Consider the following 27233-nt stretch of genomic DNA (forward strand, 5'->3'; position numbering starts at 1 on the left):
TGACTACTTTACCAATATATGAGAATTTGTTCCACAGTGAATGATAAGCCATTGACATACCCTTTGCAGGGTTTTCTAGACTATTAGTATATTTAGCGCGAAAAAACTAAACTGCAGACAAAAACCTCAGGAAAGGACATCACTTTTTTAACATGTCTTACTGAAGGGCCCATTTCCCTCTTTGATACCATATAAATTATATAAAAAAATAAGTATTCTTTTTTTATATTTATTGTGTTAAATATATAACAGTGGATACCTTTTTTCCAGTACATGTGGCTAAATATTTGAATTCTTTAGAAAAGTGTTGATAATATATGTAAAGCAACTTAAAGATTGAAAAAAACAACGAGAAAAAAAACGATTTCTGTTTGTTTAATGCGAAACAGCATGGGTGGTTATTTTACCTAACATATCACTTTGATTCATGAAAAACCAATGATTTCAAATTAAGCTTTCTTCGGTGTGATGTCACTGCTAAGGTAAAATGTTTTCAAATTCAAAAATTGGACTTTTTTTCTCCCAAGCTGTATGTCACAAGTCTAAATATACTAATAAAACAGTGTGCTATCAAACAGAAACCGATGTATTTTTGTATTTTGTCAAGGTTGTAATAAAGGAAAGGTTGTTCTTGTTCTTACAAAATATATATTATCGGTAAATACCTTTAATGGGTATTTTGTTATTGCATAGTATGTTTACATTAATAATATTGTGTTCATTGTACATGATGTAATATATCTAAACCAATGAGGAATTGGTGTAAGCAACACCGATACCATATTTCTATACTATAGCCTACTTCTACATAATACACTGACCAGCAATAGATTATAATTATGTTACCAGAAGCTTTTTTTTAAACTAGAGCAAAAAAAACAATCAATTAATTTGCTAAGGGAAATTATGCATAATTAGATAGGGAATATAAAACGCTGTGTTGCCTACACGTACTGAGTAGATCCCTTGCACCAGAGTTAAGGGCGTATATATATATATATATATATATATATATATATATATATATATAGGCCTACCCTCTGCGTTGTTGATTTAACCGCCAAGCAGGAGCAGTGGGCAGACAGGTTCACGGATGTAGGGACAGCGGGAGCTGTCGAGTGTTCCAAACCAAAACCCTGGGACTATAAACATGTCGTGGTCCTGGCTCAGCAAATGCAGTTCATGTGTTGACCGTATTCCAGAGAGATGCGGTATTTGGTTATCATTCGTTGGAGGTCAAGTATAGGTAGGGGTATTTTTTTAGGCGTACTTTAAATGAATCAAGGATCAATGTGGGCATGGATATCGTCTCCTCTCCCGACAATATATTGTTTCCGCATTCCCGCAGCCATCGGTATTGTGTCCCTGATTAATCGCAACACAAAACCGGTTTCTCCTGATTGCCAGCCTAACTATCGCTGATGCTGCACTATGCTTGTTGTGAAGGGAGAAAAGGGAGATCGAAGACGTCTCGAAACTGTAGGCTAATAGGCGTCTGGCGTTCCTAAATAGGCACATTTTATTTTCGCGTCGAATTTGTCGCGGTTTCCTTCAAAACCCTGGGATACCTCGGCGTTGCTATTGGTTTGGGATGGAGGGTTGTTGTCGTTGTTGTATGCCATGTTGTAGTCGGCTGTGGAACTGGATATGGCCCGAATTCCATTACCCAAATATCACCCGATCAGCCGAAATCCCCACTATTTCAGGTGATATCCGTGCTCCGTCCCCCAAGAAGAAACCGACCCAGCTCTATGCGGCTCTGTTTGATTTCGAAGCCAGGAGCGAGGAGGAGCTGACTATCAAGGAAGGTGACAAGCTGTCGGTAATAGAAAAGAGGGGGGATTATGTGCTTGCCAAGAAACTTACCGGTTCGATGGAGTCCGGACTGGTCCCAGCTACTTATGTGGCCATTCTACAGGACGAGTTTGCTAATCACAAGTGAGTGGCGCTTTGTGTGAGCTGGAGCAACCTCAATATTGTTTCATTCATAATATGCTTTTGAAATTTCACCATGTCCAATATATTGTGTAGGATCATGTTCATCAACTATGTCTACCAGGCTTATCAAGAAGGTAGACTATCTTCAACACAATGTTAATTGAGCCTGCAAAAACACGATTTGGCCTTATGATCATTCTTTCAAATAGGCCTTATTCAAATTCAATAAGGACAGTGTTGACAGAAAAGTGTCAATGCAGCACCCATCCCTCCCTTCCCATTCACTACTGCACAGTGCACAACATTGTAGTGTATAACAATCACACTGTATTAAGTTTCTGTAGAACTATGTGGCTACACACATAGTTCCTGCTTTTGTGGTCAGATTGGTGCAAGTGCAGCCAAGTTGTAGCTTTATTAAGAACTACGCTAGGTACAGCAGTCGATACACAACTTTTGGCAACTATGGTAAGCGTTCCACTCAGCTCACACCCACACCTGACCGTTTCAGGTGAAACCTGACCATGGACATGTGCATAGGGTTTGCTGAACAGCACAGGCGCACCCATTCTTGATAATAAATGTGAATAGCCTTCCTTACTATTTGGCTAAAGTCTAGCCTATAAACCACACCTACTTTTCCACTCAAAGCAGCTAGAAGGTTGTTTTCACACAGACCTCTATTTAAAGTGAACTCTGGGGTAAAATAAAAAGCTTAAATAACTATTGTCTTTGTATTCACACTGCCCTTGTCTTTGAATGAGGACTCAACTCTTTTGCCAGTTCATGTCACCTATTTTGTGGTCTGAATCCTCTTTGCATTCACATTGAGAAACTAACCAATATCTTTTTCCAACGTTCACTCAATGTACTCTAGGTTTTTCAAATCAAATTTTGTTGGACGGACACATATTTAGCAGATGATATTGCGGTTATAGCGAAATGCTTGTGTTCCTAGCTCCAACAGTAATATCTAACAATAAACAACAATACACACATCGAAAAAGTTAAATAATGGAATTAAGAAATATAAATATTAGGATGAGAGATGTTGGAGTCCGGAGTATAAATAAATATTATATACAATACCAGTCAGAGGTTTGGACACACCTACTCATTCAAGTGTTTTTATTTTTTACTTTGTTCTACATTGTAGAATAATATTTGGGTTAGGCGAATGCCAGGAGAACGCTACCTGCCTGAATGCATAGTGCCAACTGTAAAGTTTGGGGGAGGAGGAATAGTGGTCTGAGGCTGTTTTTCATGGTCCGGACTAGGCCCCTTAGTTCCAGTGATGGGGAGATATTAATGCTACAGCACACAATGACATTCTCGACGATTCTGCGCTTCCAGCTTTGTGGCAACAGTTTGGGGAAGGCCCTTTCCTGTTTCAGCATGACAATGCCCGTGCACAAAGCGAGGTCCATACAGAAATAGTTTGTCGAGATTAGTGTGGAATAACTTGATGGACTGCACAGAGCCCCTCCCCCAACCCCATTGAACACCTTTGGGATGAATTGGAATGCCAACTGCGAGCCAGGCCTAATCGCCCAACATCAGTACCCGAACTCACTAATTCTCCTGTGGCTGAATGGAAGCAAATCCCCGCAGCATCTAGTGAAAATCCTGCCTCCACCATGCTTCACCGTAGGGATGGTGCCAGGCTTCCTCCAGACGTGACGCTTGGCATTCAGGCCAAAGAGTTCAATCTTGGTTTCATCAGACCTGAGAATCTTGTTTCTTCTCCCCCGATTGCTCAGTTTGTCCAGGTGGACAGTTCTAGGAAGAGTCATGGTGGTTCCAAACTTCTTCCATTTAAGAATGATGGAGGCCACTGTGTTCTTGGGGACGTTCAATGCTGCAGAAATGTTTTGGTACCCTTCCCCACATCTGTGCCTCGACACAATCCTGTCTTGGCGCTCTACGGATAATTCCTTCAACCTCATGGCTTGGTTTTTGCTCTGACATGCACCGTCAACTGTGGGACCTTATCTGGACAGGTGTGTGCCTTTCCAAATCATGTCCAATCAATTGAATTTACCACAGGTGGATTCTAATGAAGTTGTAGAAACATCTCAAAGATGATCAATGGAAACAGGATGAACCTGAGCTCAATTTCGAGCCTCATAGCAAAGGGTCTGAATATTTATGTAAATAAAGTATTCCTGTTTTTAATACATTTCCCCAAATAATCTAAACTGTTTTAGTCTTTTTTTATGGGCTATGGTGTGTAGATTCCTGAATTTGATTTAATCCATTTTAGAATCCGGCTTGTAACGTAACACTGAATACTTTTTTCCGATGGCACTTTGTATTTATGGTACCACTCAAAAGTTTGGACACCTACTCATTCAAGGGTTTTTCTTTATTTTTACTATTTTCTACATGGGAGAATAATATTGACGACATCAAAACTATGAAATAACACATGGAATCATGTAGTAACCAAAAAAGTGTTAAACTAATCAAATATATTTTAGATTCTTCAAAGTAACCACCCTTTGCCTTGATGACAGCTTTGCACACTCTTGGCATTCTCTCAACCACCTCCATGAAGTAGTCACCTGGAATGCATTTCAATTAACAGGTATTCCTTGTTAAGTTTAAGGAGAAATTACACAAATTATGTGTTTGAGCCAATCAGTTGTGTTGTGACAAGGTAGGGGCAGTATACAGAAGATAGCTCTATTTGGTAAAAGACCAAGTCCATATTATGGCAAGAACCACTCAAATGAGCAAAGATAAACATTCCTTTTAAGACATGAAGGTCAGTCAATCTGGAAAATTTCAAGATTTTTGAAAGTTTCTTCAAGTGCAGTCGCAAAAAGCATCAAGCACTATGATGAAACTGGCACTCGTGAGGACCGCCACAGGAAAGGAATAGCCAGAGTTACCTCTGCTGCAGAGGATAAGTTAATTACAGTTACCAGCCTCAGAAATTGCAGCCCAAATAAATGCTTCAGAGTTTCAGTAACAGACACATCTCAACATGAACTGTTCAGAGGAAACTGCGTGAATCAGGCCTTCGTGGTCGAATTGTTTCAAAGAAACCACTACTGTAGAACACGAAGAAGAAGAGACTTGCTTGGGCCAAGAAATACGAGCAATGGACATTAGACCGGTGGAAATCTGTCGTTTGGTTTGATGAGTCCAAATATGAGATTTTTGGTTCCAACCGCCGTGTCTTTGTGAGATAGAGTAGGTGAACGGATGGTTTTCGCATGTGTGGTTCCCACCATGAAGCATGGAGGAGGTGTGATGGTGTGGGGGTGCTTTGCTGGTAACACTGTCTGTGATTTTTATTTAGAGTTCAAGGCACACTTAACCAGCAGGGCTGCCACAACATTCTGCATCGATATGTAGAAAGCTGCTTAGTGGGACTCATTTGTTTTTCAACAGGACAATGACCCAACACACCTCCAGACTGTGTACGGGCTATTTGACCAAGAAGGAGAGTGATGGAGTGCTGCATCAGATGACCTGGCCTCCACAATCACCCGAATTCAACCCAATTCAGATGGGTTGGGATGAGATGGACCACAGAGTGAAGGAAAAGCAGCCAACAAGTGCTCAGAATATGTTGGAACTCCTTCATGACTGTTGGAAAAGAATTCCAGGTGAAGTTGGTTGAGAGAATGCCAAGAGTGTGCAAAGCTGTCATCAAGGCAAAGGGTGGCTACTTTGAAGAATCTCAAATATAAAATATTTTTAGATTTGTTTAACACTTTTTTTGTGGGGTTACTAAACTCAGCAAAAAAAGAAACGTCCTCTCACTGCCAACTGCGTTTATTTTCAGCAAAGTTAACATGTGTAAATATTTGTATGAACATAAGATTCAACAACTGAGACATAAACTGAACAAGTTCCACAGACCTGTGACTGACAGAAATGGAATAATGTGTCCCTGAGCAAAGGAGGTCAAAATCAAAAGTAACAGTCAGTATCTGATGTGGCCACCAGCTGCATTAAGTACTGGAGTGCATCTCCTCCTCATGGACTGGACCAGATTTGCCAGTTCAGACAGATTTCCCAGATTTGCAAGTTCCCAGACATTTCTGGGGGGAATGGCCCTAGCCCTCACCCTCCGATCCAACAAGTCCCAGTGTAAACGCATTTTTTTTCCCGGCAATAAACGCGAATCCGACCATCACCCCTGGTGAGACAAAACCGTGACTTGTCAGTGAAGAGCACTTTTTGTCGGTCCTGTCTGGTCCAGTGACGGTGCATTTGTGACCATTGGCAACGTTGTTGCCGGAGATGTCTGGTGAGGACCTGCCTTGGAAAAGGGATGTTTCTTTTCATATGTGTGTGTGAGTGATATATATATATATATATATATATATATATATATATATATATATATATATATATATATATATACATACATACATACATACATACATACATACATACATACATACACACACACACACACACACACACACACACACACACACACACACACTGGGGCAAAAAAGTATTTAGTCAGCCACCAATTGTGCAAGTTCTCCCACTTAAAGGTGAGAGGCCTGTAATTTTCATCATAGGTACACTTCAACTATGACAGACAATTAGAAGAAAAAAAATCCAGAAAATCCCATTGTAGGATTTTTAATGAATTTATTTGCAAATTATGGTGGAAAATAAGTATTTGGTCAATAACAAAAGTTTATCTCAATACTTTGTTATATACCCTTTGTTGGCAATGACAGAGGCCAAACGTTTTCTGTAAGTCTTCACAAGGTTTTCACACACTGTTGCTGGTATTTTGGCCCATTCCTCCATGCAGATCTCCTCTAGAGCAGTGATGTTTTGGGGCTGTTGCTGGGCACCACGGACTTTCAACTCCCTCCAAAGATTTTCTATGGGTTTGAGATCTGGAGACTAGCTAGGCCATGCCAGGACTTTGAAATGCTTCTTATGAAGCCACTCCTTCGTTGCCCGGGCGGTGTGTTTGGGATCATTGTCATGCTAAAAGACCCAGCCACGTTTCATCTTCAATGCCCTTGCTGATGGAAGGAGGTTTTTCACTCAATTTCACGATACATTCATTCTTTCCTTTACACGGATCAGTCGTCCTGGTCCCTTTGCAGAAAAACAGCCCCAAAGCATGATGTTTCCACCCCCACCCCCATGCTTCACAGTGGGTATGGTGTTCTTTGGATGCAACTGTCCTCCAAACACGATGAGTTGAGTTTTTACCAAAAAGTTGTATTTTGGTTTCATCTGACCATATGACATTCTCCCAATCTTCTTCTGGATCATCCAAATTCTCTCTAGCAAACTTCAGACGGGCCTGGACATGTACTGGCTTAAGCAGGGGGACACGTCTGGCACTGCAGATTTTGAGTCCCTGGCTGCGTAGTGTGTTACTGATGGTAGGCTTTGTTACTTTGGTCCCAGCTCTCTGCAGGTCATTCACTAGGTCCCCCCGTGTAGTTCTGGGATTTTTGCTCACCGTTCTTGTGATAATTTTGACCCCACGGGGTGAGATGTTGCGTGGAGCCCCAGATCGAGGGAGATTATCAGTGGCCTTGTATGTCTTCCATTTCCTAATAATTGCTCCCACAGTTGATTTCTTCAAACCAAGCTGCTTACCTATTGCAGATTCAGTCTTCCCAGCCTGGTGCAGGTCTACAATTTTGTTTCTGGTGTCCTTTGACAGCTCTTTGGTCTTGGCCATAGTGTAGTTTGGAATGTGACTGTTTGAGGTTGTGGACAGGTGTCTTTTATATTGATAACAAGTTCAAACAGGTGCCATTAATACAGGTAACGAGTACAGGACAGAGGATCCTCTTGAAGAAGTTACAGGTCTGTGAGCGCCAGAAATCTTGCTTGTTTGTAGGTGACCAAATACTTATTTTCCACCATAATTTGCAAATAAATTCATAAAAAATCCTACAATGTGATTTTCCCGATTTAAAAAAATTAAAAAAAACAGTTTTATTTATTTTTTAATATATATATATATATATATATATATATATATATATATATATATATATATATATATATATATATATATATATATGTATATATATATATATGTATATATATATATATATATATGTATATATATATATATATATATGTATATGTGTGTGTTTTTCTTTCTCATTTTGTCTATCATAGTTGAAGTGTACCTATGATGAAAATTACAGGCGCCTCTCATCTTTAAGTGGGAGATCTTGCACAATTGGTGGCTGACTAAATACTTTTTTGCCCCACTGTACATACGTACGTACAGTTAAGTCGGCAGTTAGATTGGTGTCATTAAAACTCGTTTTTCAACCACTCCACAAATTCTTGTTAACAAACTATAGCTTTAGCAAGTCGTGCATGACAAGTCATTTTTCCAACAATTGTTTACAGACAGATTATTTCACTTATACTTCACTCACAATTCCAGTGTGTCATAAGTTTACATACACTAAGTAGACTGCTTTTTAAACAGCCTGGAAAATTCCAGAAAATGTCATGGCTTTAGAAGCTTCTGATAAGCTAATTGACATCATTTTAGTCAATTAGAGGTGTACCTGTGGATGTATTTCAAGGCCGACCTTCAAACTCCGTGCCTCTTTGATTGACATCATGGGAAAATTAAAAGAAATCAGCCAATACCTCAGGAAAAAAAATTGCAGACCTCCGCAAGTCTGGTTCATCCTTGGGAGCAATTTCCAAAAGCCTGAAGGTACCACGTTCATCTGTACAAACAATAGTACGCAGGTATAAACACCATGGGACCACGCAGCCGTCATACCGCTCAGGAAGGAGACTCGTTCTGTCTCCTCGAAATGAACGTACTTTGGTGCGAAAAGATCAAATCAATCTCAGAACAACAGCAAAGGACCTTGTGAAGATGCTGTAGGAAACGGATACAAAAGTATCTATATCGACATAACCTGAAGGGCCGCTGAGCAAGGAAGAAGCCGCTGCTCCAAAACCACCATATAAAAAAAAGCCAGACTACGGTTTGCAACTGCATATGGTGACAAAGATCGTACTTTTTGGAGAAATGTCCTCTGGTCTGATGAAACAAAAATATAACTGTTTGGCCATAATGAACATTGTTATGTTTTGGAGGAAAAAGGGGGAGGCTTGCAAGCCGAAGAACACCATCCCAACCGTGAAGCACGGGGGTGGCAGCATCATGTTTTGGGGGTGCTTTGCTGCAGGAGGGACTGGTGCACTTCACAAAATAGATGGCTTCACGAGGAAGGAAAATTATGTGGATATATTGAAGCAACACCTCAAGACATCAGTCAGGAAGTTAATGCTTGGTCGTAAATGGGTCTTCCAAATGGACAATGATCCCAAGCATACTTCCAAAGTTGTGGCAAAATGGCTTAAGGACAACAAAGTCAAGGTATTGGAGTGGCCATCACAAAGCTCTGACCTCAATCCCATAGAACATTTGTGGGCAGAACTGAAAAAGCGTGTGCGAACAAGGAGGCCTACAAACCTGATTCGGTTACACCAGCTATGTCAGGAGGAATCGGCCAAAATTCACCCAACTTATTGTGGGAAGCACGTGGAAGACAACCCACAACTTTTGACCCAAGCTAAACAATTTAAAGGCAGTTCTACCAAATACTAATTGAGTGTATGTAAACTTCTGACCCACTGGGAATGTGATGAAAGAAATAAAAGCTGAAATAAATCATTCTTTCTACTATTATTCTGACATTTCACATTCTTAAAATAAAGTGGTGATCCTAACTGACCTAAGACAGGGAATTTTTTACTAGGATTAAATGTCAGGAATTGTGAAAAACTGAGTTTTTAAATGTATTTGGCTAAGGTGTATGTAAACTTCTGACTTCAACTGTAAGTGGGTAAAACAGTATGTAAACATTATTTAAAGGGACCAATGTTCCATGACTATGTACATAGAGGCTGCTGCCCTCAGGTGCATGGGAGAGTAACTGAGTGGTAGCCGTCTTGTGACAGTGAATAAAGTTCAGTGCAAGGTACTGGGGGGGCAGCAGCTAGTGGTGACTATTTAACAGTCTGATGGCCATGCACTAGAAACTCCAAACTGTAGGACAAGCCATTCCATCAGCATGTGTTATTGAAATGCTACAGTAGATATACCTACTTACGTTTTGGATGCTAATAAATTGCATTTAGTTACAAGATGAGACATATTTCTAATCAGAAGATCCAGTACTATTAACATGAAAATATTATTGTTAACAGAATAAAGAGTAGAATACTAACTCCAGATTAAATAATGCTGTAATTGAAAATTGTACAGCCAATTTAGGCTATTGCTCCTTTTAAGAGCTAGAATTGATTTTGTACTTTTGATTGTAATTCTCACCAAACATCTTAAACTAGTCAAACCCCACAATTGAATAAGAAGCTTTCTTAGCCTATAGATGACATACTGTTCACACTGCACAAAAATTAAGCTCCACGTCAAGTCCCCATGAGTGACAAAACACTGAGCCAATCATGGCACAACGCTCCGTATTTTCTGCTGGCTTTGCCCCACCACCACAGAAAGCACTGCGCTAGGCTGAAACACCTGCATTTTGGAGCTGCCTTACTCAAGAAAACAAAAAAAGAGACCATGTTTGTATGTGGCTTTATTAACTCAATGATAAATATATTTTTAACTTTGTTTGCAAACTGATATGTGACACGTATTCGTTTCTTCAATTGATAACATGCATTGGTCAACTCTTCACACATACTCCACCACCTGCTAAACTATATATTTTCAGCACGTTTTCAAATGCCAACACGTGTTAAAAACACATTCAAAACAGAATGATGGCAAATGTCGTACATTTCTGTAGTAACCAGATTGAAACAGAGAATCTCACGAGAATATTTAATCATTCCAAACACAGCTGATTGCAATTTCAGCTGAAAGCCTACCCAAGTGTCCTGCAGGGAGAGGGAGACAAGTGTGGAGGACAAGGAGAGGAAGACCAAGCGCGGTGGTCTCTGAGATAAGGGCCACAATTCATGACCATGTTGTAAACCATGCTCTCTTTGAGGGAGGCCGGTTTAAGGGTGCAACCAAATCTGCAGCGTTCAACAGTTGCGTCAATCGTACGGACTTTCCGGCAAATCAAATCAAATTGTATTTGTCACATACACATGGTTAGCAGATGTTAATGCGAGTGTAGCGAAATGCTTGTGCTTCTAGTTCCGACAATGCAGTAATAACCAACAAGTAATCTAACTAACAATTCCAAAACTACTGTCTTATACACAGTGTAAGGGGATAAAGAATATGTACATAAGGATATATGAATGAGTGATGGTACAGAGCAGCATAGGCAAGATTCAGTAGATGGTATCGAGTACAGTATATACATATGAGATGAGTATGTAAACAAAGTGGCATAGTTTAAAGTGGCTAGTGATACATGTATTACATAAGGATGCAGTCGATGATATAGAGTACAGTATATACGTATGCATATGAGATTAATAATGTAGGGTAAGTAACATTATATAAGGTAGCATTGTTTAAAGTGGCTAGTGATATATTTACATTTCCCATCAATTCCCATTATTAAAGTGGCTGGAGTTGAGTCAGTGTCAGTGTGTTGGCAGCAGCCACTCAATGTTAGTGGTGGCTGTTTAACAGTCTGATGGCCTTGAGATAGAAGCTGTTTTTCAGTCTCTCGGTCCCAGCTTTGATGCACCTGTACTGACCTCGCCTTCTGGATGATAGCGGGGTGAACAGGCAGTGGCTCGGGTGGTTGATGTCCTTGATGATCTTTATGGCCTTCCTGTAACATCGGGTGGTGTAGGTGTCCTGTAGGGCAGGTAGTTTGCCCCCGGTGATGCGTTGTGCAGACCTCACTACCCTCTGGAGAGCCTTACGGTTGAGGGCGGAGCAGTTGCCGTACCAGGCGGTGATACAGCCCGCCAGGATGCTCTCAATTGTGCATCTGTAGAAGTTTGTGTGCTTTTGGTGACAAGCCGAATTTCTTCAGCCTCCTGAGGTTGAAGAGGCGCTGCTGCGCCTTCTTCACGATGCTGTCTGTGTGAGTGGACCAATTCAGTTTGTCTGTGATGTGTATGCCGAGGAACTTAAAACTTGCTACCCGTTCCACTACTGTTCCATCGATGTGGATAGGGGGGTGTTCCCTGTGCTGTTTCCTGAAGTCCACAATCATCTCCTTAGTTTTGTTGACGTTGAGTGTGGTGATATGTACGTCCTTCAATGATAATTGAACTACATATCACAGTGCAATACAGTATGTTCACACTTTTACATGTACTGACATTTTGAAATGTATTGATTTGTTTTTGTTTTTCAGTAGGATCCAAAGGTCGCCTCCCACATTGGCCCCTATAATACAGAGGCTCATTTTATTTTCTGGATGACCTGCATATTTGACTTGTGCCAGCGGAGGAGAAGGGGGCAAGAAACACCCCTACCTTTTTGTTGTGTTGGATAATGTGGCATTCCACTACTCTGTGAAGTCAGACTGGTTTGCTGCACATCCCAGAATGTCAGTACTATTCCTGCCTCCATACTCCCTGTTCCTAAACTCCTCTATGGGGTTTTTCTCTGCGTGGAGTTGGAAGGTTTATCACCACCATCCAGATGCCCTTGCTGGATGCAATGAATGTGGGGTGTGGAGACACTTCTCCTGAAGACTGCCAGGGTGTGGAGACACTTCTCCTGAAGACTGCCAGGGTGTGGAGACACTTCTCCTGAAGACTGCCAGGGTGTGGAGACACTTCTCCTGAAGACTGCCAGGGTTGGATTAGACAAAAAAATAAAAATAAAGGCTATTGAAGCAAATTGCTGCATTTCCGATTCATTCTTTTTACATATATTTTAGTACAGTCAAAGTGAAAAGGTGTTATTCTTATTTTATACCGATTTGTAAAAAATTATTCAAACTTCAATGAAAAAAGTTGATTTATTTAATGCTCCCTGTTAGTGTTTTTTTTAGGTCAGTGTGTTATGAGTGACAATGTATGCTTTCTGAGTGAGAATTGTTGCCAGTGTTCTGGTCGAACAAGCTTATTTTGAGACATGTATAAAGTGTTTTGGTGGTTTGAGTTTGAGTTTGAGGTGAGATTAACTGTTTGGCCAAGATGCATGTTGGTAATGCAGACTGTGTGAAGAGTTTTGTGTGGCTTCAGTATGGCTTCAGTATGGCTTCAGTATTGACCGACGCTTGTTAGCAATTTAAAAATACTGTAATGCCAAAATAACATGTAAAACAGGCAAGCTAAAAATGTGGGGCTCAAAACGGGCGGTGCTCTGCCCTACCTGCCCTGAATGACAGGTCGCCACTGCTCATACCCAAGAAGTTGAGGCTGTAATTCCTTAGTAAAGGGTCTAAATACTTATGTAAATGTGAAATGTATTATTTATTTTATTTAAAATAATAAACAATTACGCAAACTGCACCAATTCACACAAATTGGCTGAAAGGGACAAAGTGTGAAACCACCTTAGCCTACGTCATGTTCAGCCTGTCGTGTGTGTGTGTGTGTGTGCTCTCTTGTCTGCTCGTGTGCAATGCATGTCTCTTAAAATATATATATTTTTTAAAGTCTGTGACTGACTGTCTGCCTCGTTCCCTGTCTGTCTGAGGTGGTACTATGGGAACATTAACCGGGTGAAGGCGGAGAAACTGCTCCTGGCCTCTCAGAATAAGGATGGCTCATTCCTGGTGCGCATCAGCGAGAGCCACAGCGACGAATACACCATCTCAGGTAAGCCAATATTGCATGGTAACATGATAATTACTTTATGTTAACATATTAAGTACATGTTAGTTTCTTTTGGAATTCATTAACACAAGTGCCATAGTATGGTAGCCTACCCACTCTGTTGAATTCATTGTAGTAAATACCAGAAAGAGCCCATTGTTACCCATAAAGATCCTATTCAATTACATTATTTAAGTGATAATGCCCGAGAAGCCGGTGTTTGTTGAATATATTGGCACAGGTGTTCCGGCCACTATATCCAACACCGGCTTGGAGGGCATTATCACTTTTAAACAACGGGTTAACAACATATTCAATAAACAGATCTACATATTTTCATTAAATGTTATTTTGATTTAATTTATTCGTACTATTTCATCCTTCCACAAAGATATAGTCCTGACACGAATCTAGGGTTGCTAGAGACGCGACCCAGTTGTTTGTTCTTTTTGTTCTATATCTATGGACGAGACCCAGTCATTCGTTCTAAACGTTCCATTGCCATCCTGACTTGCAACGTTCTTATACCTGGCCCTGCTTTTACAGTCACGTCAAAAAAAGTGCAGCCAGAACAAAAGCAAAGTAGCTGCAATAGCATTTGTTTAAGCTGTTCCCTAGTTAAGATTTACTTGGGTACATCCATAACAATGAACTTATGTGTGACTTCGCCTGGCAGAAAAACAATTGCTCTCTTGTCAAGACACTGGTCAGACAAAAGAAAGACAATCCATGACATTCATTTGAGCTGATTTTAATAAATGAAACATGTATCTTTGTTATACGCCACAGCTGACATACAACAAGTAGCTATGTCACATTTATCTGTCGGAGTCTGCTACTACTTCTGCTGCCCTGCTTCAGCCTTTTAGGTGTTGATGGTGCTACAGTGTTCTCTTTGTTTTTGGCCAGGATGTTGTCAGTGACGGACGCCAGTAGCTATGGAGCGAACCTTCGCACCGATGCCCTCTCACTGACATAATCTCCCTCGCTTCTAAAGCAGCATTGGCCAGTTTCTGGACTGTTGTGGTCCTGATGTTGTGATTTGTGTATGCCATTGTTCCTGCTGCCCTGCAGATCTTGGGTAGAGGTGCTGCCATAGGTCACGCCCATCGGCTCTGACGTGTGCCAGATCGAGTCCCGGATACACTCTCCTCTCCTTGGATGGAGATAAAAAGACAAGGCCGTTCTCCGGTTGTTTCGATAGGTATTTCTCCAGTGATGACACCGGACATAGTGGGTTCCCTGGCTGCTCGAACATGAATCCCCTCTTGGACTCCCTGCCCCTCTCCCTTAGGTCCAGATTCTTTGTGGCCTTGTTTTATGTGAAAGTGGCGTATCTGAGAGAATGTGTTGTTATATTGTTTTCCAGTAGCCTAATTACGAGTGCAACTTAGAAATAACACAAACAGGCTATGAACAACATACCGTAGACCGTTCTCGTCTGTTTTTACGAGGAATGAGTTTGGCTTTTGTCTGTTCCCCTCTTTTCCTCTTCGACCCAGATGTAACTGGAGGTCAAACCACACTTTATGGACCAGACCCCTTGGTGTACCGGGATTCAGAGCCTGGGAGTTTTGGAGCTGGGCCATGTCTTTATCAGTGATGGGAGGGTGGCTGTTTGTGTTATGAATTCCTTGCCGCCTTAGCTGTTTGATTTTGCCCAGAAATGCATGACTCGAGGTGGTAAATTCAGTGTCCTTCATAAGGCACAAGTTGCAACCGATGGGTGGGTCATTTAGAAACCGGTTGAGCCCACTACGGAGTGCCAGGTAGCTACTTATGCTGTACGGCTCCCCATTTCATACATTTCCATAAAAGTGTCGGAGGATGTTCAACTCTTCCTTAGTGACAGTTTTGTAGTCAACAACGTTTTCTTATTCTCTGCTATCCAGCCCTCGAAGCAACACACAGCCCATTTTGTATTCTGAACTGTGTTTTTTCCATTCGGGCTTTTCTCTAGGTCATTCAATGCAGTATCCTCCAAATCTGCATGCCTGGGTATTATTGCCATCTATTTTTCCCCATTCATCCATAGTCATGCCGCCGAAAAGATCAAAAGTTTTCGCAACAAAGTATCGATTTAGCCAGTCACTTAAAGTGTTGTATGCTGCTATGACAACCAGCTCAATTTGCTGTCAGTGTCGTTCGGACACGTTCACTTTAGATGGGACGGTGGAGATTGCAATTCAATATTGACAAGGTTGGAGAGACAGAGCAAGGTTTATACAAATCTCTGCTGTTGAAAACCAAATGGGAGGAGATGTCTAGATGCTTTTTATAGTGCAGATCAAGTTCATACATTTACTGGCAGGGTTGATGAGACCGTGGATTGCGCATTGAGATAGAACAGAGTAAATTTCATAGATTTAGCTGGTGGTAACTTGTGAAATAGACACCGGTTGGAATGCGGTTTTAACCAATCAGCATTCAGGATTAGACCCACCCGTTGTATAATACATTACATTAAACAGAGTTCTAATATGTCATTCTATGCTGTTATCCCACCATTCCTTATTAAATCATCTGAAAATACCAGTGGAAACAATGGTGTAAAAGGACGTGCTACCGTTCATTCACCAGTGGGTGGCAATGAAATACTTCTTTAGTTGCAAACCTCCTACGTCTCATCACCCACTGTACTGTAAAAACTGAGAGAGCGATCTCTAAGTCAATGCTTATATGTCAAGTTGTGATTAATTTGGTCAATGTGTGTGTGTGTGTGTGTGAGACAAATGTGTAAAAAATATTTTAAAAAGTCTAATCATGTTGGTCTTGTCCATAGGCAGAAACAATGGGAAAGTCTTCCATTTCAGAATCCAGCGTTCATTGATTGGGGCATACTTTGTGTCGGACAAGATTTCCTTTGCCACTCTGGAGGAGTTGATCCGATACTACCAGAACAACTCCAGGAGTCTAGGAGTGCATCTGGATGAGCCATGTGCGCAGCAGGTGGGTGTGTGTGTGTACCAACCAACTCTCTCACACACTTACACATTGTGGATACCATTCACAATCCAGTTATTTTGTGGATGGTGAATATGTTAGTGTTTGGGCCACATATTCCCCCAAAATCAAATCGTATTTGTTAGAAATATGTGTTTTACTTTGACATCATTAGGGAATCAAGAAAATGAAGTGTAGAGGCAGGGATCAGGCTGTTTTTACTGGAGGCCTCTCAGTGATTCCAGTCTCTTCTCTCTTCCTTTCGAGTGGAGACGATGAGACTGAATCCGAGGCCGTGGAAAGCCACACAGACGCACACGCTTGCCCTTCACTCCAGGCCCTTTTTAGTTCACCATTTTGTTATTTCAAAATGTTCTACTTTTCATGCTTTTCTACTTTTCAATGTAGTTTTTTTTTTTTTAATAGTGTTAGCATTTATATTTCTTAGCTGTTAGACTGATACTGTTGAAATATCATACACTATTTGATTGTAGATGTAGTTTTATTGTATCCAAAATGATTTCTGTCCTACATGTTCAATTTGACAAACTCGGTGGCCTTGTGGTTAGTGTCCGCCCTGAGATTGGAAGGTTGAGAGTTCGATCCCTGGTCGATTCATTCCAAAGCCTCTAAAAATGGGATCCAATACAGCTCTGCTTGGCACTCCGCATTAAGGAGGTAGATTGGAGGTAAGGCCCTGCATTAGACAAGCATCCTGTCCAAAAGCCAAGGCTCGTGCAAGGCTACTTTTTATTTTTATGTTCAATTTGACTAAAGAGAAGAGTACATGAGAAGCTCATACCAAGACTAGTTGACCTCTTCGTGAGATTGAAGTTAGCTTCTTTTTTTCTTTAAAAAAAATATATTTGTGTTTTCTTCGTTGAATTATGTTGTGTAGTTAGATGTTCCAAGACAATCACAATGTTAATTCCACAGTAATTAAAGTATATAAAGATCAGGGATCATCAACGAGATTCAGGCCGTAGGACAATTTTTTTTTTTCTGAGCAGCAGCCCCGCAAGAAGCCCCGCAAGAAGCCCAAACTGATATAATGTTTGACTAAAACATAATATTTTCATACCTTGCTTACCTTTGTATACGATCGCTATTATGTGTGAGAATACTTTGGAACCGATTTCCAAAATTAAAATCACTTGGACCTGACCTGTTACATAAAATACTGTACAACAATGAAAATGCAAAGAAATATATACAGTACCAGTCAAAAGTTTGGACCCGCCTACTCATTCAAGGGTTTTTATGTATTGTTAATATTTTCTACATTGTAGAATAGTAGTGAAGACATAAACTATGAAATAACACACGGAATCATGTAGTAACTAAAAGTGTTAAACAAATCAACAACAAAAAATTGATTCTTCAAAGTAGCCAGCTTTGCATACTCTTGGCATTCTCTCAACAAGATTCACCTGTAATGCTTTTCCAACACCCTCAAAGGAGTTCCCACATCTGCTGAGCACTTGTTGGCTGCTTTTCCTTCACTCTGCGGTCCAACTCATCCCAAACCATCTCAATTGGGTTAAGGTCAGGTGATTTGTGGAGGCCAGGTCATCTGATGCAGCACTCCATCACACTCCTTTTTGGTCAAATAGCCCTTACACAGCCTGGAGGTATGTTGGGTCATTGTCCTGTTGAAAAAACAGATGTCCTGTTGAGCAAACCAGATGGGATGGTGTATCGCTGCAGAATGCTGTGGTAGCCATACTGGTTAAGTGTGCCTTGAATTCTAAATAAATCACTGACAGTGTAACCAGCAAAGCACCCCCACATCATCACACTTCCTCCTCCATGCTTCACGTTGGGAACCACACACGGAGATCATCCATTCACCTACTCTGCGTCTCGCAAAGACACGGCGGTTGGAACCAAGAATCTCAAATTTGGACTCCTCAGTCCAAAGGATAGATTTCCACCGGTCTAATGTCCATTGCGCGTGTTTCTTGGCCCAAGCAAGTCTTTTCTTCTTATTGGTGTCCCTTAGTTGTGGTTTCTTTGCAGCAATTAGACCATGAAGGCCTGATTCATGCAGTCTCCTCTGAACAGTTGATGTTGAGATGTGTCTGTTACTTGAACTCGAAGCATTTATTTGGGCTGTAATTTCTGAGGCTGGTAACTCTAATGAACTTATCCGCTACAACTTTAAAAGTTTTTGAAATTTTCCAGATTGACTGACCTTCATGTCTTAAAGTAATGATGGGACTGTCATTTCTCTTTGCTTATTTGAGCTGTTCTTGCCATAATATGGACTTGGTCTTTTACCAAATAGCCATATATCTTCTGTATACCACCCCTAGCTTTTCACAACACAACTGATTTCGCACAAACGCATTAAGAAGGAAAGACATTATTAAAAATGTACTTTCAACCAGGCACACCTGTTAATTGAAATGCATTCCACGTGACTACATCATGAAGCTGGTTGAGAGAATTCCAAGAGTGTGCAAAGAATCTCAAATATATCAAATATATTTTGATTTGTTTAACTTTTATTTGGTTACTACATGATTTCATAGTTTTGATGCCTTCACTATTATTCTACATTGTGGAAAATAGTAAAAATAAAGAAAAACCCGTAAATGAGTAGGTGTCAACTTTTGGCTGGTAATGTATATATTTCCTTTTTTTGTTCTGAAAATAAATCCACCAGTTGAGGAATCCTGATATAGATCATCCTTTGTAGATTATTTATTGATCATTTGATCATTTCTTGATTGACACATTTCTTTTGTAGCATTTAATAATAAATGTGTATTTTTAAAAGAGCCTGTGTTTTTAAAGAAACTTCCCTATCTTTGAATGTACTAAAGCTATCTGAGCATCACACATGCTTAATTAAGCTTGGAGTTTGCAATTTCAGGACTACTTAATTGGTTCCATTGTATTGGGCAAACAAAATGCAGCGCAGCTCAAGTATTTGAAAGTAGTCGCCATACTCGGTAGCTGTGAGTTCTGTGTGTCTAACAGTGTTGTGGTGTCCTCAGAGAGAGCTGTTTGACATGGAGCCTTGGGAGCGTCCTCGGGAGGAGTTTAAACTGCACATGAAGCTGGGGGAGGGCCACTTTGGAGAGGTGTGGGAGGCCCTGTGGACCAGCCATAAAAAAAGGGTGGCCATCAAGATGCTTAAACAAGGTAAGCATGCTAGCTCTCTTTGCTATCATATTAACTACAGTGTTATACATTATTCTGCACACTACAAGCAGAATTTTGATATAGTCTTTCTGGGCATGATCACTGATCAAATTCAACTTGACGAGTTGATGAGGGAATTATTTTCAACAACATACTGCAGATGGGCAAATGCTGCAATGGTAAAAACGTTATTGCAGGCAAACACAATTACACACTCGCTCACCAAGTCAGTCCATTCAGGTCAGGGCCCTCACATTGTTCATAAAGTGATTTATAATGCGTCATGGTCAGTCCTAAGCTCCTTATCTCACACCTGAAGAGCACTGTTCTCAGCCTCGCTCTGTCTTTTTGTCTCTCCTGCAGAGGACACTAAGCTGGATGAGTTTGTGAAGGAGATCCAGGCCCTGAAGAACCTCCACCACCCCAAGCTCATCCAGCTGTTGGCCCTGTGTTCCAGAGGAGAGCCTGTCTACATAGTCACTGAGCTCATGACCAAAGGCAGCCTCAAGTCCTATCTGGGCAGTGAGTCAAACACACCCACATGTTCGGCTGCATGCAGTGTATGCTATGTGTTCACAGATGATTCTGCTTGACCAATAACATATGTAAGTCGACACACAACTTTTCATAGGGTGATGAGATGAAAAAAATCATGTCTAGGGCTCAGGGCTTGATTGGTCCAACAGTGACCTAACCAAGATCATTTTGGTATCGAAAACCGGTGAAGGTATGTGTTGGCGCAATTGAGTAACTATTCAGACCCTTATCGATCCTAACCAGTCTGCTCCCTGTGCTGTTCCAGCGCCGGAGGGTCAGGTGCTGACCTCTGCCCACCTCATCTACATGGGCAGCCAGGTTGGTGAGGGCATGGCCTACCTGGAGGACCGACATATCGTGCACAGGGACCTGGCGGCCAGGAACATCCTGGTGGGAGATGACCTGGTCTGTAAGGTGGCTGACTTTGGCCTGGCACGCATCATTAAGGTAAGGATGTGAACTGTATGGGGAAATGAAGAGCGAGAACAGCCAATAAGTAAAGTTTAAAAAAATGCTGTAGAAAAATATACTGTATGTTGGGCTGACCTATCTGGGTAAAGGAAACCATGTTCACTCTCAGATGAAGCAAGGAAAGGTCTTGCTTAGAAAGCCATTTTTTTCTGGACATTTCCAAGGGAATATGAAAGAAATGGTGTGTGTGTGTGTGTGTAGGACAGTGTGTACACGGCCAGTAGAACCACTAAGATCCCAGTGAGATGGACAGCCCCTGAGGCTGCTCTCTATCAGCGCTTCTCCGTCAAGTCTGACGTCTGGTCCTTCGGTGTGCTGCTCTACGAGATGATGTCACGAGGAAAGATGCCATACGACGGTGTGTCAAACCTTTTCAAGACTATATTCTCTGGTCTTGATTTTTTTTTTTACAATTATACACCACGTGATCACAAGAGGAACAGTCAATCCTCATGACAGTTAATCTATTACCTCTATCTGTAAAAATGCTTTTCAATATTTCCCTCTGACGGATATTTCTCCCTCTTTCTTTCTCTCTCTTCTCTCACACACACACACACACACACATACACACACACACACACAGGGAAGAGCAATACGGAGGTGCTGGAGCTCCTGTCGACAGGCTACAGGTTGCCCTCTCCCAGTAGGTGTCCCCCCAACATCTATCGCATCATGTTGGAGTGCTGGAATGCCGAGGCTTCCAACCGGCCCTCCTTCCACGCCCTGCACAGCCAGCTAGACACCATCTACACCCGCATCTACTTCAAGACCATTGAGGTCTAGGGCTGAAGGAGGAGGCCAAGGTGTGACTGCACTGACATAGACACTACAAAGCAGAGGGGACTGCAAGACATTATCTGAAATGGTGATCCTTTTTCAACAGGCTTTAGTCTATTTTGACGGTTCTCTTGGTTGTTTTTAAATCAAGGTTATGTGCAATATAAAGCTCTTCCTGGAGGAGGGCAGGGGAAGTGGGGCCACTGTTAAGCCCACGGAGGCCCTATGCTACAGTATGCCAAACGGCCAGTCCTACAGAGAGTGCCTATACACTGACTATACAAAACATTAGGAACTCCAGCTCTTTCCATGCCATAGACTGACCAGGTGAAAGCTATGATCCCTGATATCACCTGTTAAAGCTACTTCAATCATGTAAATATAGAGGAGGAGACAGTTTCAAGAATTTTAAACCTTGAGACAATTTAGACATGGATTGTGTACGTGTGATTAAGGCAGCCCTTCGCTCCTTTCTGATTTAGGGGGGTTGGGTTAAATGAGGAAAACACATTTTATTTGAATGTGTTTTCACATCATTTGTACAACTGACTAGGTATCCCCCTTTCCCAATCAGAGGATTAATGGGCAAGACAAAATATTTTAAGTGCCTTTGAACGGAATAGGGTAGTAGGGGCCAGGCGCACTGGTTTGAGTGTGTCAAGAACTGCAAAGCTGCTGGGTTTTTCACCCTCAACAGTTTCCTGGGTGTATCAAGAATGGTCCACCACCCAAAGGACATCCAGCCAACTCGACACAGTGGGAAGCATTGGAGTCAACATGGGGCAGCATCCCAGTGGAACGCTTTCTACACCTTGTTGTACATGCCCTGACGAATTGAGTCTGGTCTGAGGGGAAAAAGGGCGACTCAATATTAGGAAGATGTTCCTAATGTTTAGTACACTCTGTGTATGTTTACACTACACAGACATGGCTCATAGAGACTTTGCTCACACAGTACACAGTGATGGAGGACATGGCCATTGAGACTGGAGAGTGATGAGCCATAGAGGACATCTTCTGGGATTTACTGTTCTACCAATGGAAGACAACTTTTTGAACTGTCAACGCATGATATTTAGAGATGTACTAATACAGTTTGGGAAATATGAGCCATAAATGTCCTTTATTCTTCCTTGATTTGAGTTTCTTCCATATTTTTGAGGTGTCCTCTCGACTACGCCATTGGGTATTTAACAAAAATTATAATAAATATTTTTTGGGATAACTGTCCTGTTTTCATTGTGTGTGTGGCCAACCAATATATTTTTCAATCCTCCATACGATAAGGGGAAAGCCACACCGACCTTAGCTGTCCATTACTGCTAATCATGTTGCTGAACTCATATGAATAGGCCTATGCGGTTAATCTTTTAGTGATAAGCTACTTGCTGAAACTGAAAACAGCTGTATAAACTAAACAAAAATTAACAGTTTACAATTTAGGCTACCTATACACGCTTTTATGAATATTTTATGTTAAAATTCCCATAGTTGAATTATATGCACAAATGTGGTTATTACATACGGTATATAAGATTAATGATTTATACATGCACTAGATGACTACCAGTGGGTGCTGTTTTGAAGCCACCGGGCTTTCATCTTGGCACTCCCCCACCATTGTAAAAACATTTTGGAACTATAGAAATACATGTAATATCTACATTTATTTTTTGCCACGTTTATTCTATTACAGACACCTTAAAGTTTAAATATGCATAAATCTTTCCGCCATTTCCTGGTTGCTAAAATTGTAATAGTTTGCCTAATTTCAGTTTGTGACAAAACAAGCAATGTACAGTGTAGAGAATCATTGTATCTAAAACGCTGTGAAAAATCTTAAACACAAAAATGAATACATATATATATATATATATACAGTGCCTTGCGAAAGTATTCGGCCCCCTTGAACTTTGCGACCTTTTGCCACATTTCAGGCTTCAAACATAAAGATATAAAACTGTATTTTTTTGTGAAGAATCAACAAAAAGTGGGACACAATCATGAAGTGGAACGACATTTATTGGATATTTCAAACTTTTTTAACAAATCAAAAACTGAAAAATTGGACGTGCAAAATTATTCAGCCCCTTTACTTTCAGTGCAGCAAACTCTCTCCAGAAGTTCAGTGAGGATCTCTGAATGATCCAATGTTGACCTAAATGACTAATGATGATAAATACAATCCACCTGTGTGTAATCAAGTCTCCGTATAAATGCACCTGCACTGTGATAGTCTCAGAGGTCCGTTAAAAGCGCAGAGAGCATCATGAAGAACAAGGAACACACCAGGCAGGTCCGAGATACTGTTGTGAAGAAGTTTAAAGCCGGATTTGGATACAAAAAGATTTCCCAAGCTTTAAACATCCCAAGGAGCACTGTGCAAGCGATAATATTGAAATGGAAGGAGTATCAGACCACTGCAAATCTACCAAGACCTGGCCGTCCCTCTAAACTTTCAGCTCATACAAGGAGAAGACTGATCAGAGATGCAGCCAAGAGGCCCATGATCACTCTGGATGAACTGCAGAGATCTACAGCTGAGGTGGGAGACTCTGTCCATAGGACAACAATCAGTCGTATATTGCACAAATCTGGCCTTTATGGAAGAGTGGCAAGAAGAAAGCCATTTCTTAAAGATATCCATAAAAAGTGTTGTTTAAAGTTTGCCACAAGCCACCTGGGAGACACACCAAACATGTGGAAGAAGGTGCTCTGGTCAGATGAAACCAAAATTGAACTTTTTGGCAACAATGCAAAACGTTATGTTTGGTGTAAAAGCAACACAGCTCATCACCCTGAACACACCATACCCACTGTCAAACATGGTGGTGGCAGCATCATGGTTTGGGCCTGCTTTTCTTCAGCAGGGACAGGGAAGATGGTTCAAATTGATGGGAAGATGGATGGAGCCAAATACAGGACCATTCTGGAAGAAAACCTGATGGAGTCCGCAAAAGACCTGAGACTGGGACGGAGATTTGTCTTCCAACAAGACAATGATCCAAAACATAAAGCAAAATCTACAATGGAATGGTTCAAAAATAAACATATCCAGGTGTTAGAATGGCCAAGTCAAAGTCCAGACCTGAATCCAATCGAGAATCTGTGGAAAGAACTGAAAACTGCTGTTCACAAATACTCTCCATCCAACCTCACTGAGCTCGAGCTGTTTTGCAAGGAGGAATGGGAAAAAATGTCAGTCTCTCGATGTGCAAAACTGATAGACATACCCCAAGCGACTTACAGCTGTAATCGCAGCAAAAGGTGGCGCTACAAAGTATTAACTTAAGGGGGCTGAATAATTTTGCACGCCCAATTTTTCAGTTTTTGATTTGTTAAAAAAGTTTGAAATATCCAATAAATGTCGTTCCACTTCATGATTGTGTCCCACTTGTTGTTGATTCTTCACAAGAAAATACAGTTTTATATCTTTATGTTTGAAGCCTGAAATGTGGCAAAAGGTCGCAAAGTTCAAGGGGGTCGAATACTTTCGCAAGGCACTGTATATATATATATATATATATATTATTTCACCTTTATTTAACCAGGTAGGCTCGTTGAGAAAAGGTTCTGCAACCTGGCCAAGATAAAGCAAAGCTGTGCGACACAAACAACACAGTTACACATGGAATAAACAAACATACCGTCAATAACACAATAGAAAAAGTCTATACAATGTGTGCAAATGAGGTAAGATAAGGGAGGTAAAGCAATAAATAGGTCATAGTGGCGAAATAATTACAATTTAGCAATTAAACACTGGAGTGATAGATGTGCAGAATATGAATGTGAAGTAGAGATACTGGGGTGCAAAGGAGCAAAAATAAATAACAGTATGGGGATGAGGTAGTTGGATGGGCTGTTTACAGATGGGCTATGTACAGGTGCAGTGATCTGTGAGCTGCTCTGACAGCTGGTGCTTAAAGCTAGTGAGGGAGATATGAGTCTCCAGCTTCAGTGATTTTTGCAATTCGTTCCAGTCATTGGCAGCAGAGAGCTGGAAGAAAGGCAGCCAAAGGAAGAATTGGCTTTGGGGGTGACCAGTGAAATATACCGTCTGGAGCGCGTGCTACGGGTGGGTGCTGCTATGATGACCAGTGAGCTAAGATAAGGTGGGGCTTTACCTAGCAGAGACTTTTAGATGACCTGGAGCCAGTGGGTTTGGCGACAAATATGAAGCGAGGGCCAGCCAACGAGAGCATACAAGTCGCAGTGGTGGGTAGTATGTGGGGCTTTGGTGACAAAATGTATGGCACTGTGATAGACTGCATCCAATTTGCTGAGTAGAGTGTTAAAGGCTATAGTCAGTTTTACGAGGGTATGTTTGGCAGCATGAGTGAAGGATGCTTTGTTGTGAAATAGGAAGCTGATTCTAGATGTAATTTTGGACTGGAGATGCATAATGTCTGGGGGAAGAAAAAAAAAATATATATATATCCTTAAAGTATACTTTTTTGAAAGTTCTGAAGTTACTGTCCACACTGCAAAAAAAATGACAAAGTAATTTTGTCCTTGAAACATTTAATTGAGCACCACAGTGAAAATGTCATAATACTCTTAAAACCTAGTGGTCAAACACGGAAATGCTTCCAATCATTTGTCCACTATTCATTTTTCCCATAGGGGATTTTAGAAACACTTCAAATGAAGTATGTGTTTGGTGCAGACTTACCATGGCATGAAGTTTGGATAACTGTGTAATTCTCTCTCGGACAAGGTGAGTTTAATCAATATAAAGTGTTGGACTTCTTCTGTCCCCTTTCTCTCTGTCTTAGTTAGCCACTGACAACACTTTAGCTAGCTCATTAGCAGAGCACTAGATCAGTAGGCTAGATCAAATATATATATATATATGTTTTACTTAGCCTAGATAATTGTTTGTACAGTATGTCCACTTTGATGTCTATTTCAGACCTTATGGCATTTTTCTAGCCATGTGGAGAAGACCACTAGAAGTCTGGTCATGTGGAGAAGACCACTAGAAGTCTGGCCATGTGGAGAAGACCACTAGAAGTCTGGTCATGTGGAGAAGACCACTAGAAGTCTGGTCATGTGGAGAAGTGCAGCTATAGTGAGGGGCAATTTCCTGGTTGGTCAGGGCCAGCATTAGGATAATCCTGTGTTGGTGTGTACATTCTCACTCAATCAACATTTATTTGGCATATTCACAAGATATAGTGGGGTGTATAAGGGAATATGACATTGCATTGTACTGTGTACTATTTAAGTAACAAATTGTTTTTTGCTTTCCCACAGTGCCAACAACCCCCACAGAGACCTCGTGTCCCACTACCAACCAAGCAAGAGTTTTTCCAGGAACATCAGTGCAAAGGGCTTGGTAGGAAACTTTGTTCATACAGAATGGCAGACATTACGCTCGTTACAAGTATTTTGAGTATACTTGAGAAATGAATATACAATTACATTGAGTTAGAATATTTACCTACCTCCTCTCTCAGGTGAGACCATGGCCCGTATGTTACCAAGCATCAATTCATTGATGGCTAAATTAATAAATGGTGCGTACATTCTCACTATAATTGACCCATATTCCATCAATATTATGTTATCAAAAATCAAAATCTATGTTTATTTGGCAAATGCACAGGATACAGTGGTGTGTGTATACTGGAATATGACATTACATTGTTCCGTGTACTACGGAAGTAACTATTTCTGTTTTATGTTTTCACACAGTGCCAAGACTCAGA

The 27233-nt window shown here is 41.0% G+C and overlaps 1 protein-coding gene across 1 annotated transcript; it reads left to right on the forward strand.

Moving 5' to 3' along the window:
• Nucleotides 1–1073: 1073 nt before the first annotated feature.
• On the forward strand, nt 1074–22741 carry LOC139417237 (tyrosine-protein kinase Srms-like). Its single transcript, XM_071166484.1, has 8 exons — nt 1074–1938; nt 13520–13641; nt 16421–16587; nt 19584–19731; nt 20095–20253; nt 20534–20715; nt 20941–21097; nt 21326–22741. The coding sequence occupies exons 1-8, from the start codon at nt 1592–1594 to the stop codon at nt 21523–21525; spliced, it is 1482 nt and encodes a 493-aa protein (XP_071022585.1). The 5' UTR covers nt 1074–1591; the 3' UTR covers nt 21526–22741.
• Nucleotides 22742–27233: the final 4492 nt, after the last annotated feature.

Source organism: Oncorhynchus clarkii, chromosome 9 (genome assembly GCF_045791955.1).
Source record: "Oncorhynchus clarkii lewisi isolate Uvic-CL-2024 chromosome 9, UVic_Ocla_1.0, whole genome shotgun sequence".
In the NCBI taxonomy this organism is placed as follows: domain Eukaryota; kingdom Metazoa; phylum Chordata; class Actinopteri; order Salmoniformes; family Salmonidae; genus Oncorhynchus; species Oncorhynchus clarkii.